The sequence below is a fragment of the Nyctibius grandis genome, chromosome 5 (genome assembly GCF_013368605.1).
Source record: "Nyctibius grandis isolate bNycGra1 chromosome 5, bNycGra1.pri, whole genome shotgun sequence".
Classification (NCBI taxonomy): domain Eukaryota; kingdom Metazoa; phylum Chordata; class Aves; order Nyctibiiformes; family Nyctibiidae; genus Nyctibius; species Nyctibius grandis.
The window spans coordinates 7,902,338-7,921,728 of record NC_090662.1 but is presented as its reverse complement, the minus strand read 5'-3'; the positions used below and the strand labels follow the sequence as shown (position 1 = coordinate 7,921,728).

Here is a 19,391-nt window from a genome sequence, read left to right as displayed (position 1 = left end):
AGGCAATAGGCAACGGCCCAAGATGTCAGACGTCTCTTGCCTGACCTCATTCTTGTGAGTGCAATCATGCAAGTCACAGAATGGTTAGAGTTGGAAGGGACCTCTGGAGATCATCTAGTCCAAGCCCCTGCTAAAGCACGTTCACCTAGGGCATGTTGCATGTTGCAGGTCCGGCCTTACAGCTACGTACAACTGACACAACATCCAGGTCCCTCCCCAAACGCAGCTGGAGCAGATGCTGTTTGCTACGAGAGGCCAGCACGTTGTCTCAGCTACCAGCCATCACAGTCATGGAGAAAAGTAAGTCCACTCTTCCCATGTTTGCTTACACAGCTCCCAGACTACATCATGTAAGGCACAAAATCCATTAGATAAAGGCAGCACATATGAAGCCATCCTGCAGTGGACACAAACCCTGCCCACCTCATCTTCCAGGCAAAACTAAACCACCATGCTTTTTGTTAGCTTTGCAAATATTGTGTATCTCCTTCTGATCCGGTGGGTCTGACCTGGTAGAAGGCTTTTCTTATACCAGTTGCAACTGTCTTAAAATGCATATTGTGAATTCAGATGCAGCCAGCTTGGGACAGCTGACTGCTACTGCAGCATCTAAGACAGCCCAGGCACGGTGGTATGGTGGTGCAGTTAGGGCTGTGGGCAACCCAGGGACAGTCTATTGGGGTTCCAGGTACCTAGTTCTGTGCACTGACTCGGGCTAAACAGGCTGGAGAAAGGAAAATGTAATCACAGTGTTTTCATTAAAGACAATGGAAGCTTTCCAGCCTCATTGTCACAGCCCACGCGGAGACAAAAATCCCTGTTCTGCTAAAGGGATAAGATAAAATGCGTTGTCACGCTGGGGACCAAGCTGATCTGAACTTTGTATTCCTCATCTGCTGTGTGCTTAATATTCGTCGTTTTTAATTGACTGCAGATTTTCTTTGGTTTCGCAACTTTATCTTTGGAGCAGATTCTTTGTATGCTTTATAGGAATAGGCTTCGGGGTGTATGAGCAGGGCTGGTGGGGGGCTTCGCACTGCTGATAGGTAAGGATATTTTCTCTGCCACAGGAGCCAATGTCAAGTGAGACACGATGTATGGTCTTCACTGATGAGCAAGGAGTGGGAGGAAGCAGCATATTTCCAGCCGTACAAGAGGAGGACATTAAGCTGTAAGAAGTTACAGGCAGCTTTGGCAACACAGAGCTCATTAGCCCAGTGGGTAGAAAAATGCATTGCAGATGCAGCAGCCTTGCTGGAAATTCAGTGGGGACGAGTTGGTAAGGACCTGTGCAGGCAATGGGCAGTACCCAGCGGTGATGGAGGACCGCCACGATGGCCAAGGCTGCTTCTCATGGATGTCATGACAGATAGTAGGGAGAAAATGGTCCTTCTTTCAGGTACTGCTGAGTCCTCTGCCTAAAATGTTCATCTGGGCACCAACCTGCCAGGAAAGAGAATGGAGATGAGACAAACTTTTTGGGAGGTGATGAAAGACCTCAAACCCACAGAGATTTGTGCTCCCAGAACAGGAGGAGTTCTCAGGGTGTGCTCTAGCCACTGGGCTGAAGTTAACTTTCAGGATCTAAGTAGGTTTTTAGGTCTTCTCCTAAACAACTTGCATGCAAAGTCAAAGGAAGTCTGAAAAGCAGGAACTGGAACCCAGGTTTTAGCTTCACATTTTACCATTTTCTTCCATCTATTCCTCTTCTGCAGGGATGTTTGTTGGTGTGCTAAGTTTTCTGTTTCTGAGCACATATATCTGGAGGAAGAGCCAAGGGCACTGCAGATTGATTTTCTGAGTTTCACTCAGACTCCATGATACAAGTGGCAATTCAGTAGGATAAGCTCATTCCTTTTTTCACTTTTTATGGATTTCATTAAGAAGCATGAACAGGCAAAAATCCCTCTAAGCAATCATATTACCAGCCTAATTTGCTAGACTTTCATTAAAGCAATTAAAGATAGAATGATGCAATGACCCAGTTCAGGACCCAATTAAGACTGAATCAATAAATCAGTAGGTTTAAATCACCATCATAAGGCCATAGATAATCAAAACAAGTTATGAGGCTGATGCTAAACAGAATTACTGTATTAACATTGCCGCAGGAGAATGTAAAGAATGAAATACTTTCTAGTCGTGGATCCCAGCTCATCTTATTACAATCACCTTAGTGGTGATGCGCACAGCCTGTTACAGGTCTGTCAGCCTGCTGGGGAGCATTGCCTGGGTGCACAGCAAAACAGCCCTCCTGGGCCATGCGGTGGCTGTATGTAGCCCTGGGCATGGTGACTTCCAGGCACGGATGTCAGGATCCTGTCCATCTGTTCAGCCACCTTTGGAGTTAATCATCTCATCGCTCTGTCACCACCTCCTTTGCACAGATAAGTAAAGCCCCCAGGTGTCCTGCTAACAAATCCCTCCTAACCACAGCTGTTGGCTCTTTTTTGAAGGTCTTTGTCTTTCTTCCAGTGGAATTGCGGAACAGTTGTTTCTGTCCATAGATTTAACATGAACCATTGGTAAACTCAAGCACATGGCACCTGCTGCATAATGTGACTTTTCTACCCCAAATGATCTCTGACCAGCGTCGTGGCAAGTTGTCCTTCAGGAAAGCATTTAGACTACTGACCTTATCAATACACATTTCCAAAGACACTCATCTTCTCTGTGGAAAAAAAGAAGGAAAACAGAGGGTGAAAGTTGAAAGCAAAATCTGATTTCCTCCTTTGTTCCTTGGGATCTTTAACTAACTTTTACATTATCTGGACTTGTTAGTGAAGGCTCAGCCAATGCTGCAGTCTGTTGCTGGACTGGTGAAGCCCATGATCAGAGAGGCTGTGGAGTCTCCATCCTTGGAGATATTGAAAAGCCATCTGGACATGGTCCTGGGAAACCTACTCCAGGTGATTCTGCTTGTTGAGCGGAGGGGGCTGGACAAGATGACCTCCAAGAGGTCCTTACCAACCTCAACTATTCTGTGGTTCTATCTTGATCTCTACAAAGCACATCAGGAATGAGTATATAAGTACAAGAAATACTTAGGGAGGGAAGAGTAGTTGGAAATCCTTCAACATGAGCCTTCAAGGTGATTGTCAGTTGACTCAGCAGTGGACTCTGATGTTGACATGTTTGGTGGCAGTGAAGTTAAACATTGTCTTAAGAATTCAGCCCTAGCCTGATAATAGCTGAATTGTCTCTCTAGAGATTGTGACCAAAAAGTACCTGAAAGTTTGCTCTCTTTCTTCTTTCCTCTCTTGAAATACATGATAAAATCCTACCATATGAGTGCTGAAAAGGCATATTTCTCTCTATCCTAGTCCTAAACCTTCAGTTTATGCCATGTTGTCCCTCTGCTTCAGTCTGGCAGAGATGTTTAATATAATATAATATAATATAATATAATATAATATAATATAATATAATATAATATAATATAATATATAATAAATAATATAATATAATATAATATATAAATTGCATTTTATTGTATTTTATTGTATTGCATTACATATATAAAAAGTCCAGTGTGTGTCCATCATGTACCTGTGTTCTCCCATCTGTTGAGACAGGATCTTGTCCATCAACTCCCATTGAAGGTCACTCTGGGTTCACCACCATTATAACTTTGGTGGGACAGTTTTACCTCATGGTGGATCGGGGGTCTGATTATTCATTAATGACTTGGATGAGGGAATAGAGTGCACTGTCAGCAAGTTCACTGATGACACAAAACTGGGAGGAGTGGCTGACACAACGGAAGGCTGCGCAGCCATTCAGAGAGACCTGGACAGGCTGGAGAGTTGGGCGGGGAGAAATTTAGTGAAATATAACAAGGGCAAGTGTAGAGTCCTGCATCTGGGCAAGAACAACCCCATGTACCAGTACAAGTTGGGGACAGAGCTGTTGGAGACCAGCGTAGGGGAAAGGGACCTGGGGGTCCTAGTGGACAACAGGATGACCATGAGCCAGCAGTGTGCCCTTGTGGCCAAGAAGGCCAATGGCATCCTGGGGTGTATTAGAAGGGCTGTGGTTAGCAGGTCAAGAGAGGTTCTCCTCCCCCTCTACTCTGCCCTGGTGAGGCCGCATCTGGAATATTGTGTCCAGTTCTGGGCCCCTCAGTTCAAGAAGGACAGGGAACTGCTAGAGAGAGTCCAGCGCAGAGCCACGAAGATGATTAAGGGGGTGGAACATCTCCCTTATAAGGAGAGGCTGAGGGAGCTGGGTCTCTTTAGCTTGGAGAAGAGGAGACTGAGGGGTGACCTTGTTTATAAATATGTAAAGGGCAAGTGTCATGAGGATGGAGCCAGGCTCTTCTCAGTGACATCCCTTGACAGGACAAGGGGCAATGGGTGCAAGCTGGAACACAGGAGGTTCCACATAAATATGAGGAAAAACTTCTTTACGGTGAGGGTGACCGAACACTGGAACAGGCTGCCCAGAGAGGTTGTGGAGTCTCCTTCTCTGGAGACATTCAAAACCCGCCTGGACGCGTTCCTGTGTGATATGATCTAGGCAATCCTGCTCCAGCAGGGGGATTGGACTAGATGATCTTTTGAGGTCCCTTCCAATCCCTAACATTCTGTGATTCTGTGATTCTGTGATCCACTTAGGTGCTACACTGGCCTGCAGGGGATCAGGGATTGGGAGAGAAAGTTACATTTCAGATGCTACTTTGAGCAAATGCAAACTTGAAGTAGCTCTGCTATAAACGTGATATGTGAATCTCCAGTATGGAGCATACCTGCCCAGCTGGCCTCTAACAAAAAGAAGTATTTGATTGAGATTTATTATGCATTTCTGGTCACTGCTAGACTACAAGCTGAGGCAGGGATGTGAATACAGCTCTTGCTTTTGCCCTAAAGAAAGAAAATGAAAAACATACAAGAGCCTATATGGCGCCAAAGAAAGCACAAAGCTCGTGAGTTCGATGGGAATGACAAATTGCCTCTCAGCTCTATTATTATTATTATTAATTTCCCTAAACAAAATGCTTTTATGAAGAAGGTAAATGGACCATTAATTGACTGTAACTGTATCAGAATATTGTAATTATAAAAAGAAAAAAAACAAAGATGAAAAAAGAAAAGAAACTTTTGAATTCAGGGTAAGTAAACAGAGTTTGGAAGTCAGGAATTTATCCCAATGTAATCCAGAAAGCCCAAACGCTGAACAATCTGGAAATACTCAGTTGAATACTTGCAATGAGGATCCAGATGGTCCTTCTTCCCCACCCCCACAGTTACAAAAAATGGTTATTATCACAGTAATTCAGCATTGTTAAGAGGCCTCTCCAAAACAAGGACTCAGATGTGCTGGGCAGGGCAGATACCCACAGCGATGAAGGTGGGCCCTCTCCTTAAGGCATGCCCAGAGATGGAAGAAAGTATAATATGATGGGAACAGCATGTCTCCTTGTCCCTACAGAGCTTATGGTGTCCTGGGATTGCTCTGAGGCAGTGCAGGCCCATGTTCTCTCCTCATGGAGTCACCAAAGGAATCCTCAGAAGCCCACACCTGAAAATACGTTTTTTGTGGATGCATGGACAAGTTAGGAGGTACATTTGGCCTTAAGGATGAAATTCAGTGTAGGCATAACCAGAGAAAGGGTAGGACTGTCTACGCTGCAAGGAAACAAATGCTGTGGCTGAAAGCCCTCTGCAGAACATCTCCTCTTCATCATCACCTGGCCATGGGCGCCCTGAACCTCAGGGAGTCTTTCCCTGCTCAGGTTGGATGGTCTTCAAAGTTGGGCACCTGCACATGCTTTGCTTCAACAGATATCACTCACGCAAAACTCCTCTTGACTGTGAAAGAAGAGCTTCCCATAGCCTAGTGATGTCCACTGGAGCCCTGGTCCTGCTGAGGGACGTTGCTGAAGAGCAAAGAAGCTGAGAAATGGGCTTCGTATAGCATCAAGAAAGGCTGATGTATGGCATAAGCCAGACCCTCAATGCATACCAAAACTCAGAAAGCCTTCAAAATAAGGACGGTCGCCTTCCCTCCAGTGCAAACATGGCTGTGGATCTTGGCAAGGTTGCAAGCATAATATTTTCTACAGCCTCATCTCGGTCTTATCCCTTTGGCTTCTCTGTACTGACGTTTTATCTCCTTTGTTTCAAACAGCCAAGAATTTGTTGCTGAGCCCAGAACAGTGAAGAAAACACACAGATCAAGTAAATACTGACATGGCATCAAGAGCCCACCTTATAGCATCAGGATTTCAATGGTCCTGTGCTGATCTTCTGCCCTGTCTCACTGGGAGCTAGGAAAAGCTTAGTGCACAGGGGCACTGAAACATGTTTTGGGGTGTCTGGGGGCTCCTTGATGGAGTTTGGGGGGAGATTTGAGGGACACAGGAGGAATTTGGGGGGCATTGAAGTCTGTTATGGGGTGTCTGGGGGCTCCTTGATGGGGTTTGGTGGGCACAGGGGCTCTTTGGGGGACACTGGAGCATGTTTTGAGGTGGCTGGGGGCTCCTCACTTGAGTTGGGGAGGGATTTGGGGGGGCACAGGAGGAATTTGGGGGGCACCGGAATGTTTTCTGAGCCTGCAGAGGAACCTGCGATTTTAAAACCAAGATACAAAAAGAAGGTTTTCCTGGCCAAGTTTTAATTTGTGGCATAGGCCTTCAGCTGCTGTAAGTCTGCAGAATTTGAGCCAAATCAGGAGAGCTAGCTTACACAGGTGGGAGTGTGGTCCTGAATATGAAGGGATGAATATGAAGAGTTCATATATGAATATGAAGAGTTCAGGCTTGTCCCACATGGGAAGACTGTGGAGTCTTTCTACAGGATCTGTTGCTCTTCCTGACACTGCAAATCATGTGTGTATGCCTCAGTGTCACCCTCCACCTCTATCTCACTCCCTGCCACCATTTTTGTGCATGGATGAACTTTTCCAAAGATGTACCTTGCCATGGATGTGCTTTTCCAGAGCACAAATGACAGGTCATCTAATTTCTCCTGGTAGAGTCCAGCATCTAATGCTAGTTCTGTGGCCACAGCTTTGAAATAGTAATCAGATTGGTTCTGGTGGCTGTTTCTTCATTCACAATATAAAAGCTGTTTAAGTAATTTGCCTTTCTCTTTATATTGCTATGAGCTGGCCATTACTGCTTCTGCTTGTTTCAGCTCCGTTATTGAACCAGATGTCTAAAACCACCTGGCTTTGACCTCAAGCATGGGCCCACCTTCCTGATGAGTGCCCAACAATGCTTGTCTGGGCATAGTGAATTTGCCAGCTATTTTTAAAGAGGAAGGCATTCTTGTGTGCCAGTGAGTGAAAGCCAGAAAAGAAGAAAGAAAAGTGGTGAAAATTAAGAATAAGGGAGGGGAAAAAAAAAAGCAGCAAGTCATAACACACACCGGGAACACAGTCTGGAGGAAAAGGAAGCCAATGATGGAGCGCACACAACAGCCTTTGGAGCCCACTGCTGACTGCAGAGGGACTCAGAAACAGTAGCAAAAATCCCATCTCCTTTCATGATTCCCATTACCAGGAGCAGCTCAAAGGGGCAGCACTCTCCAACAACTGCATCTCCCCTACCTAGCCCCACACAGATATTCTCAACCCCCAGGAGGCAGCCATGTCTCCATATGTTGACACTCAGCATCACTTCCAATGGCAGCTTTAGGAAACACCTGAAGGACAAATCATGTTTTTTATCCATTTCCCTACAGAGTGAATTGGGGAGGAAAAAAAAATCCCACTATCCTTCTTTGGCACGTAAAGGGACCTGGTTGCATAAAACACAACAGAGCAGTAGAGCAGCCATAGGAATTATTCACTCCCTTTCTTGCACATGGGTGGAGACTCATGCACTCAAAAACATCAGACTTCACATCAGGGTGATTTAATTGGATTTATTGGAGGAAAACAATTAGTCATCCCTTTAAATTGTCATTATGATAGAAATCTCGATATGTATACGTGATTGTCAAGGCAGAGAACCACTTGCGACGTAGCCCCATTAACAATTTGCTGTACTGCAAACTCATTATGCAGATAAAACTTTTGCGATGCCTTAATACATGCATGGAGTAAATACACATTCTCCCTTCTTTTTTGGACATGGATGCTGTTATGAACTTCTACCAATCACAAGACCTGCAATATTAGGCACACTGACATTCCTCGATTAAGAGTTAAGCCTTTGTAGAAAACATGCTTGCATTTTCATTAGAAGTCAACCGAGAGATGTTTTGCAGTTGGGGATATTTGGGGAGTCACTAGTCTGGGCAGACTGGGCTTTTTTTTCATTGTTTGCTAACACAAATGAAACATCTGTCTAAAAAATGGCCGAAACTGACCAAAATGCTGTTTCTTAACTAGAGGCCAATGTACAACAGGATACTGACATTGTGTTGACCACAAACATGAATCACACCGTATCTGCCGCTGAGCTGCAACCTTCCATGCTCTTCACTTTGGGTGTCATGCTACAGCATAGCACGGGTGATGCCATGCTGGGCTCAGGGGATGCAGATGAGAGATGGAAAAGCTCAGAGCTACCCTGAGCAGTTCCCTAGGAGCTCCCACCCACCAGGAACCACAGCACATGTCCACCTCCTCATGTGGCCTTGCACCATGTGCTGCCTCAGCAATCTGAACTCGGACTGATTTACAGCCATTATTAATGATGATTTTTTTTGCTGCCATGTAGTGCTTCGGCAATGGCACAGCATCCTGGCTGAGCACCAGCCTTGAAGGTGGGCTCAAGACTTCTCGGTGCTTTCAGCCACCACGGAGCAGTCCCTTGCATAATTTCCAAGGACTGATACTTGCTCCTTACACCACCAACATCGTGCTTTCTCTCCAGCCCTGCTGCTTGGCATGCCCTTGCCAGGAATCCAGAGCAATGTCCCAGCCGTTTCAGATGGCTCTGCTTTGAGTATTGGGAACTTGAGCATCTTCCACACTAACACAGCAACCACTCAGGAGCTGGGACTGATGCCCTGCTGATGCTCACAAAAGATTGGGCTGGAGGTACTACAAGTACCATGTGGCTATCCTGTACCATGCCTTAAAAAGACCAGCACAAATGAAAATGAGTCAATGATTAAGGGAAGAGAAATTAAGGGCATGATTTCCATGTGGAAGAAGGAAAAGTACGACATCAAACTCTTCCATGGATAAATGGTGGTACTACATGGAGGTTCAAGTATTAAATGTTAGTATTTAGGTGGTGATGCTTTGGAAGGGTTAATTAGTTCAGCTCTCTGCCCTATTTTGTGCAGGTAAATAATCACAGCATCTTGGTCCCCAAAATGCAGTTCATTCTGCAACAGGTGAGAAAGGAATATTTTGTAGGAAGAGAAAAATGCTAACAAATGAGGGAACCAGTCTAAATTTTGACTAAGAAAAAGCAACCAAAGGAAAAAAGAAAAAACAAAGAGACATGCCAACATGCTTCTTGGTATCCTGAGCATTAGCAACCCAGGGAAGGAATTTTTTGATGCAGATCAAATTTTTAAGCATTGTATTCAAAAAGGGACCCTCCCCTCCCCGACTCCCTGTTTCTAGACGTGTGTACGTGACTGCTGCATAGTTTTAAGCTGCTCTGGATGGTGAATCTTCCTGTACATGCGGCAGAGCATTCAACAGAAAGACAAAATACATTACCAGGCTTTGCAGTATCTTGTTTACAAAACATCAGCTTTTGCATTTACTCAAACTTAACGATGGATTTCGAGTTACAGATACATTGAGTCATTTAAAAGCAAAACGTAGAAGTAAACCCCTCGAAGAAAAGGTTGGGTTGAATGTGCATAAAGAAAAGGCTTGGGAAATACAGAAACATTGAACAGCAGTTTAATACATGCAGTGCAGTATCATGCATTTATTGGACATTTGATGTCATCGTTAGTTCAGCAGTGTTTTTTCACAACGCTTGTGAGCGTACATGCCCTGATTCCACTCTGGAGCATGGAAAAATGTAAGAGACGCTTTTCTGACCTTATCAGTCATGAAGAGGAGGGAAAAAATAGCTACCCGAACAGATCAGTGGCACGGTTCATGGCAGGGAAAGCGTCTTGAAAACCAGAGCCTGGGCTAAAGAGCCTTTATCCTCTGTTACAAACACTATTTACACAGCTTTGACCCAATCATGCAAAGTCAGACCAAAAAACCTGAACCAACTCCTGATCTCCCACTGGTGGAATTTGTGATCCCTGGGGCTGCAACACACACACATGCGCACGCACCCACACGTGTGTCACGGAGACTGGACCACCCCAGCAGACAGGATGGGAAGGCAGGACCCAGCTACAGGGATGCAGGGAAAAACGAAAGGGATTGTGTAAAACTTGCTGCTGGGCAAGAAATCTGGCATTTGCCAGGGGAAATGCCATTCACGCAACGTTTGTGAGCAAGTTGCTGTTTCCTCACTCAGCCATTGCTCACAGTGATTTGCCAGCTAATCCTCCACGCTTGGTTTTGATGCTGTTTGCCTTGGATGCTGTAGTCTCCGTGTGTGTTTCCACTTTTTGCTTGAATGAGTATAATTCTTAGCATCAAGTTTCTGGTGCAAATAAGCATGATAACAAAGTCAAAACTCCCTTCCCATGAATAATTTCTGGGATGCATTCAGGCCCCAACTCAGACGGATAAATACGCGTGGGAGCAGGAACGCAAGTAATCCCATTAAATGGGAATTTCCACATGCTGAAAGGAAGATACTTCTGTACCTCGGGGTTCCGTCTAGAAACTGTTATTTTGCCAGTAGATGAATCCCATGGCTCTTTGGAAAGAGCAAAAGCAACAGGCTATGGTCTGCACGATCTTGTTGGCAAAGCCAATCTGGTGGTTTTATGCAGTGCTCATCTAGTGCTGCTCTGGTCTGGAGCTGTTATCACAGGGGGAAATAATAGCACAGTTTCCCTATATCCAATCTAGTTAATGCCAAGTTCACATCAAAGGACAATATTCTCCCTGCTTACCAATGGCTAAAAGCTAACTGGCTTTTCCTGGGGGCTTGTTTCACTAAAAAGAGGGTCACGCTTAAGGACGTGGTAGCCTCAGGGCCAGCTGCCACTGCCTTTCTTGGGCACCTTGGACGTCATGCTCTGGTTTGCGGAGGGTTTGGGGAGAAAAGACAGAGGTCAGGGGCTGTGTTGGCTCCTGGGGCTGGGAAAAGCTTTGGACAAGTCCTGAAGTCCCTCAGCGGTTATAGAAAAAATACTGTCAATAGCCATGGAGGTACGCAGGACACATGCACAGTGGAAACCTCTGTCTAATGACTACTGCAGAACTACATGGAGATGTCTACCAGTGGGCTGACACCCCTTTTTGTGGTTTGATTCATATCAGGAATGAACCACTGTCACTGCTTGGTTTTATTTCAGCACCACAACCATAACAGACACACAAGGCATAGGTAAAATCCTACTTTTTTTTTTCTGGACCCACTACTCTAATGTCACCTGTACAACAGCAACCAGGACAGAAGAGACATCACCAGCAGAGTAATACAGTCTCAGGAAAGCATCACTGCCAGGTTTTTCCCACACTCCTACTTCCCCACTAGCCATGCCGCAGGGCCAATATCCATTTCGTGCCACAGAAGGGGTGATCCAGCAGAAAGTTAGGATGCGCTGGGGATGAAGTCACATGCAAGATCAGCAGCAGAAGCCCCAGCTACTGCAATAGTGACTTTCAGCTCGCAGAGTTCACGGGCAGCCTGTCCTCACAACTTCTTCTGCAGGCTAAGGGGCCAGCTGGAGGTTTTCAGGATTTTGTTTTTGTTTTCCCAGCAAGAGCACTGCTGTTGGCATCAGAGATGGCCTCTGTGACTCTGGAGGTAAAAATCAACAATCAAAGCTGCAAGCAAAGAAAAAGAAGGGGAAGGAGCTGAGGAAAACACGTTACAAAGGAAAAACACATTGGTGCCAGTAAAGTAAAGCAGAAAAGGGTAACGGACATGGGAGTCCAGGCTGAAGTCCTCATGTGAGGAGCAAATCACACATTGTTTAGTAGGACGGTCCATTGGGAAAGAGCCCAGAGCGATTTTTCTAGGTAAGGCCAATGTCAAGGCCAACTGGGGATTTGTTTTGAATCTTCTGCTTTGGAGCTATTAGCCCTTTCCCCACATGCACACGTTATTTACTTCTGGCTTTGCATTCACATGTGAGAGTGGCTGAGCAGAGGTGGGTTGGGGCAGGGGAAGGACATGCAATGGCACTGGAGCATCCCCAGCAAGCGATGCTGAAGTGTTTGCCGTACCAGGCTGTGCTGCCAAGGGCCAAATGGCTCCAGCTCCCTCCGTAAATCTGGCCTGGGTGCTGCTACGTCATCCCAGTTAACAGATTTACCCAGATTTAAACTGAGAAGTTTTAACCAAGAGATACTTCAGGACTCAATGACAGGAGAGATATCTAAGCAGTTGGTGAACCCCGGTCAGGTCTCCAGCTGTGTTTGACTGATACAAAAGAAGAGCTTCCCACCACCCAAAATTGCAGCAGAAAGAAACAATTTTGCTTTTAAGTGCTTCTGTTTCTTGTCTTAAGATCCTAGCAGTTGATAGCAAGCCAAAGAGAACTACAATAAATTACACAACTAAGGCAGAATATTACTTGCAGGAAGGAAAACAAATCACCCTAATTCCAAGTGTGGAAGGAAAGAATACGCCTCCCAACAAAAAACACAGAAAGCATCCAGCAATGAGGGGCAGCCAGCGCATGGGAACTGCCCCCCCCATCTGCAGGACAGCATGTCTGCCTCTGCTCCCATCACTGCTCTTTGTTTTGCAGATGGAAATCCATTTGGTTTGCTTTTTTTTTTTTTTTTTTCTGCAAGATACATTTGGACACTGTATTTTGATTGGTGGCCTCAGTGACCAATGCTTGAATGCTTGAGCCCTAACCTTTAAAACCACTCTACAAAGACAAAAATACTCCCTAACCAAATCCTGCTTTTGGTTGCACGTGTGTAAACGTGGGGAACTCCACTGACGCCAGACTGGGAGACTGCCTATTTACATCCCTGCAACTGGAGCAGAATAGGGCCAGCTGGGCTTATGAGATCATGGGGGTTCAAAATAACTTGAATTTCTTGGGACAGGAGTGTCTCCTAAACTAAAGCTTCCTTACTCAGGCTGGCAAAATAAAGTGGCCTTAGAATGAGTTTAAATTGTATTATACTCATTTTCAGATACCTTTGCAGCAAAACATAAAGACCCCTGAGGTTAAATGCTGATAAAGCTCTTCCTACTCTTTGTCAATGGGGCAGGAGTATATGGTGGCAATGGCCAGGGGATGGGGACAGGAGAGTGACTTGCAGCAAGGAGATCCCTTGCCCCTTGGCCCACCCAAATCTCAGTCAGAAGTCCTCACTGGGGAAATTATGTGGAGTTTTGCTACCAAACTCCAAGAGACCAACATCTGGCATCTTTCCTAAAATGAGAAGTTGAAGCCTTTCTGCGTGAGCATCCATGCCAGCTGCAACACAGTGGAGGGCACCAGGGGCTCCCAGGGGCTCACTCAGATGTGCCACAACCCTCCGAAAATGGGGAGCAGCTTAATACCAAGGAAACTACAGATGTATCAGGTGCAACAGCTTTAAGTGCCACCGAAGGAGAGGTTATTTCAAACAGAGTCAGTGCTCACTGCCACCTGCTTTTCCAGCTTTTAGTGCTCAAAATACGATGGATGAAATCCCAGCTCTGCCGGTTGAAGCCAACCAGCTGAAGCTGAAGCAGGATTTTGAAGTCTTAATGAAAAATACGTATCTTATGGCTTTTCCCAGCATGGTCACTATTCCCTGATACATTCAGCTGTGCCTGTGACTGGCTTTCACAATTTCTTGTGCAGGATAAACGAGGCAAATGTGGCAACAGAACATGTCGCGGGGAACGGCTTGTGCCTCTGGCTGGGGGTGGACCTGTCTGGGGTGCAAGAGGCTCACAGTGGCCAGGGAATGGTGTCTGACCCTGACGCCCGCCCCTCTTCTCCCCTCCTCAAAGGAAAACCACAGCTGGGAATGGTGTAGAAGTAACCTGGAGCCCTTTGGCAAATCCAGGCAGATTTGCTCTCCTCTCTATTTCAAGCTGCTTTGATGCACGGCTGCACAACAGTCACAGTGGCTGTTCCTAAATGAGGCACCAGCACACAGAAGTGCATGTATTTAGTAATTTAAAAAATGGGGAAACTGAGCTTGCTTTTGTCTATGAGCTTCTGGGGAGGAGGGGAAGGCAGTGCCACCACTGCCCCTGCATGTGCCCGTGCCTTTCGGCAGGGTCCTGCTTTCCCAGCTCAGCGCTCCTCGCCAGCCCTTGGCCAGAGCTAAGTGTGATGGAGCAACGCTACACCAGACCCTGCACCTTGCACCCAAGAACCTGCCGGTGCTTCACAGACGGGTGCGAGCATCACCCCTCTCCCCGGGCATGAAACATGCAGAGATTAAGGTCCAAACTTTTCTATTTGGTTTTTTGATAGTCAGTTTTGGCCACTCTGGGAGGTGCTGAGCATCAGCAATGCCAGCCAAAGCCCTGAGGAGCTGCAGGTGCTCAGCACCTCTGGCACGGAGCCCTTGGGCTGGATGCACCCTGTGCCAGAGGCCAGTCTGGGAGGAGGCTGGTGAATTAAATGTCTTGCTCGAGGGCAGCACAGCGAGTCAGTGGCAGAGGATGACTACGACTCCCGGCCCCACATCTTCCTTTTCTTTTGTTCTGCTCGTAATACAGAGCAACTCGAAGGAGACAGATAGGAGCTGCAGGGTGAGAGCGTGCTCTGTCATTTTGTTTGCTCAGCTCTGGTCGGCTCCCGATCGGCACCATGTACCTGCAGATCTCCAGCACTACAGGGATTAGACCAAGGATGAGCTGACTCCCAGCTGGTGGCAATCTAGTTCTTGCCATTGCTTTCAAGGAGAAGGAGGGGAGAGAAAGCAGCAGTTTCTTAATCTGAGCAGTAACAGCTCTGCTAAAGCCAGGCAGACTTGCAGTCCAATTTGAGGAGCAAGAAATGGCATGCCATTGAAATCCTCCCATGTTGCAAAGTTAACGTCAATTCCTACCTACAGAAATAGCCTAACCTCCAGCAAACTGGAAGGAGGGACAATACTGGAAGTACTTTTTAAAAGAAAAAAAAAATAATGCTCAGAAAAGTACCTCTATTTAAATAATCCAGTTGAGATGTTCGTAGTTAATGGAAAAAAAATACAACATATACTGTTACCTACACTGAGAAAAGGCTAAATCACTGGGGAAAAGAATGAGTGTTCATTAGTTAGAACGTTGCTAGACTCACATATATATATATATATTTATATATATGTATATATATGTACAGCACCAGAGACTGTTAGATCCGTTCCCCCTGGAGTCATTGCAGTTTGTGATAAATGAAACGTTTCAGAATTGCAGTAGAAAATATGGCCATAAAAAAATCTTCTTTCTTCTAGTCCTTCGCTGAGCGTGCACCGCAGGATGGGATGGCGCAGAGGCAACCTGCCAGCCCAGCCGCCTGCCCGCTCCTCGCCGCCCCGGCTCTCACTTGCTCCCTGTGTGCACTGTGGTCACTGTGGTGGGTCTGGGTCTCCGGTCCCCTCCTACCGCAGAAACGCCTGAAGAAGCAGATGAAACAAAACTACAGAGAGTGGATGGAGACATACCTAAAAGGAAAGCCAGAAACACAGTTAGAAATGTTATTTTTGGAGGTGGGAATGTGGGCAAAGTTGAGTTTCTTTCGTAGCACGCTATGGAGCAGAGGGGACTGCAGCTGGGGACGGCGCTCCTGCTCTTCCTACAGCAGTGGTTTGGCTGGGTACCTCCACGGGGCATCTCCTGCCCTCCTTGCCCACGGCCATTCACCTACGGCCACCACCAGCAGTTGCACACTCATGTCGCAATGGATAAATATCCAGCTTTGGTACATGTTCAACCAGACCGATTCCACATTTCTGGGGCTGAAGACAAAGAGTTGTGGGATTCAAAAATCCTCCAGCACTGTATTTGCTCAGAATAATTTTCCTCATGGGCATGTTAAAGATGATTAAACTTCCCATCGTGGCCATCCAGCTAAACGAACAGACTGTGCACCTGCACTAAAAAAACTTCCCCAGGCATCCTGCAAAGCTGCTGCTAAAAAAGTACAGTGGGTCAAATTTGTTGATGAGTTCCAGTAAACCTAGAGGGAATGTAAATTTGTGTGACTTGGACATCATTCTCACAACAGCTTATGTCGCTCCAGGTTTTGCTGGTATGTCTCCAGGACTTCCAGCTAAGAGACATACGTTGACGTAGGTTGAGTATCTGGACTCAAAAATTACCCAGGCAATTCTTTTTGAATTAATCAAAGACTTCTGACATATTTTTCTATGGAAAAAAGAGAGAGTTTAGCTAAACTAAAATGTTTATAGGAAGTGTTCGCTTCCAGTGAACCCTCCACCACAGCTTTAAAAAACAAAACCCTCCAAAGCATAACCCCTGAAAACTCAAAGTAGGGTGGGTTTTAAATGACAGATTCAAGATTTTGCTATTCCAGCACGGCAGCAGTTTCTACTGAAAGTATTAATGAAGGGAAATAAAATATACCCTTGCCAGAGCTTTCTGTGGATGAACTACCCCTCTCCCAGTGGCTGTTGAGATCCCACTGGGGAGATCCTTAGCTTTTGCTGTCACGTGCAGCTCTCCATGCAGTTTGGCAGCCTTGTAGGCACTGATGGGCAAAGGCATCTCCGGTGCGAGAAAAGCTGCCGAATGGGGACCTGGCACAGTCACCTCGTTCTGACAAGCTGCAGACTCAGAGTGATTAGAAATACCGTTCATTTTTCCAGCCTGGTGAATAAAGGATGAATGAAACCTATATTAATATGTTCTCGGACTGGAGTTTGATATGGCCCCTTGACTGCTCAGGATCTTTTTGATGCTTGTTATGACTTTTACCTACTTTTCCATTCTTCAAGGTGGCATTTCAAGCTCAGGGATAACTATGTTGTACCTACACTCAGCCACATCCCGTTTCCCAGCAGTGTCGACATTTGACATCTTGGCTTCACGCTGCAATTTATCTATTACCTTAAAATTACAGAGATCTAGGTGCTGTAATTAATCTGGGCAGTCCAATCATGTCTAAACAGAATAAACCAGGCATGGCCTGAGAATCAGGCCAATACACTTGAGAAATCCCGACTGATTCACTTAGACTTTCCTGACAGGTAGCATAATCCAGCCTAACGCATCATCTCTCTTCTGCCCTAAAACAGAGAACAGAATTAGGATGCAGCCTGACATAACCTAGTCTCAGGCGAAGGCTGTATTTAATTGCCTTCAAAGATGTGAAATTGCTGCATTTGAAACTATTTGGATAGCTCATTAAATGTCTATTAATATTGCATTAGGCAGTATTGTATTTTGTAATGGTGGCACAGCTGTTTCATGTAACTTGCACGGGATCTTTCTCGTGCAAGAAATCTGTCCCCAGAGAAAACCACTGAGAAAGAAAGAGGCAGGACAGAGACCTCAGAGGTTTCCTTTTTCCCAACAGGAGGTATTTGGAGTGCATTTGATATGTCAGCTCCCTCTTAATATCACTCTTTGTATTTGCTCCTGGCTCTCCTCACTGTTTCTCTGGGGCTCCAGCACCTCCTTACTCTTTAATTAATTTCTTTGAGGAAGGGAAGCTGTTCTGTATTGTCTGGCAAGCTGGACTTAACCTGAGATGCTTGGAAAACTTTTGATACTTTTCTGCCTGATATATCTGACATGAAAAAAGTTCACCTATCTTAATAAATCTGGTTTTAGCCTTCATATCCTGGCTGACTTCTCCATCACTGCAAAATATGGTCGGATTCTGTACAGGGACCTGCTGGATTCTGCAGGAGTTAAACAGACTTTGTTCTCTTCCCACCCTTCTTGTTCACAGATGTGTTTGCATTACTCTCCAGACTACTCAATGCTATTAATTAACACCATTTGAGATTAATCAAATGGACGGACGGAGATTAATCACCCACCAGCTTAACAGCAGAGCATGCCATCAGATGCTCTAGACCTAACTGGGGTCCAGCTTAGCCATACAGGGGCAGGAACTAAAATAAAGGTGCATTTCTCCCCTGAAAGGGGCATTCGACATTGCCGGTGCATGGTTGTGGCTGGTAAGCGCTGCATCGCTCCTTTACAGGTGCCAGATGTGTGCCAGGAGCACAGTGATGCTTTTTTGGCAGCAGCTGTAGGATTTGGCACTGGGTATTGCAAACTGGGCACTGGGCATGAATCCCCACCAGGCACGGGATGCAGAGAGGAGGCTCAGCCATGGCACAGGCTGGGAAAAACATCTCACACAGCACCCAGAAGGCAGATCCCACCCCAGCCATGGGGGAAACTGTGACCATGACAGCAAGAGAAACCATAGCTTTCATCCAGAGCTGTGGACCCTGTGGCTGGTGGCATGTCCTCATCAAGGAACAGAGGTTGGCAGGCAGGGGTGACAGAGGCAGACAGTGGCACCATCCAAAATACATCCTGAATAGTAGGTGTTTCCAGTTCCAAAGTAGTGTGGGGTATAGTCTAGAAACAACTGCTTCAGTCCCCAGTGAAGTAAGCACTGACTTGCCATACCATAAACCATCAGCGTTCCTTTTTGGTGCCACACCTTAAAATAATCTCCTCTAATTGTAAAGTCTGCATCCCCCCATGTCGTGATATAAAAATCTCTACAGATGGACAGAAGGGAATAAAAGAAATGCTCAGAAGCCGGAGATTAAATAGGCTTCATCGCAAATGAAGCATTTCTGTCTTCCAAAAGATCCCTTTGCTGCCATGCCTCCTTCCCTGGCATTTGGAAAAAATATATATCCCAAGCATCTGACTCTATCGGGCAGCTTGAAAATCTCAATTACACCATATAACAAACAAGGCAGCGGGCCAAGTCCCACTGTGGGGTACAGAGCCTGAGTCCTGCTCAGACAAATGAACCTCTTTGTATAAGATCTTAATTTGGCCCAGGGAGAGGGAAGCTGGGTCAGACTGGCAGGATCAGTCTCCTCCATAGAAAATGGAAATGGAAAGTAAGCCAATTTTTACAGAAAAATGTCTTGTCATAATACTGGAAACTCAAACATAAACAGTTTGAGTAAACTTTTTCAGCTTTCAACCAAATACAAAACTTTTTTGCTGTGGGGGTCTGGGTCTTTTTCCCAAGCAAAAGCCCTTTTTCTCTACAGGAAACAGTGTTTTTCTCTCAAAAGTGCACCGAGCTAAAAACTTTTTTTTTTAGTGCATAAACTTTTCCAATTGAATCGTTATTTTTTGGCCAGCTAAAAATGAAGGCCTCGGTCCCTTTTCGGTCCTTACTTTAAACATCTGCTTGCAGAAAGCCGAACCTACTGGCAGCGAGGACTGCAGCCTGGGGGTCAAGGAGAAAATGGGGATCCCGTGAATTTGCTCGGCT

At 45.8% G+C, this 19,391-nt stretch overlaps 1 protein-coding gene across 1 annotated transcript in view; it reads right to left on the bottom strand.

Annotated features, from left to right (window-relative positions):
• Positions 1–7,854: 7,854 nt before the first annotated feature.
• The window catches only part of CAMK1D (calcium/calmodulin dependent protein kinase ID), a 240,535-nt gene continuing 228,998 nt past the window's right edge, over positions 7,855–19,391 (bottom strand). Inside the window, exon 11 of the mRNA XM_068401072.1 lies at positions 7,855–15,612. Within this exon, the coding sequence (XP_068257173.1) occupies positions 15,491–15,612 (122 nt within the window). The 3' untranslated portion in view covers positions 7,855–15,490. The remainder of the gene's footprint in view (positions 15,613–19,391) is intronic.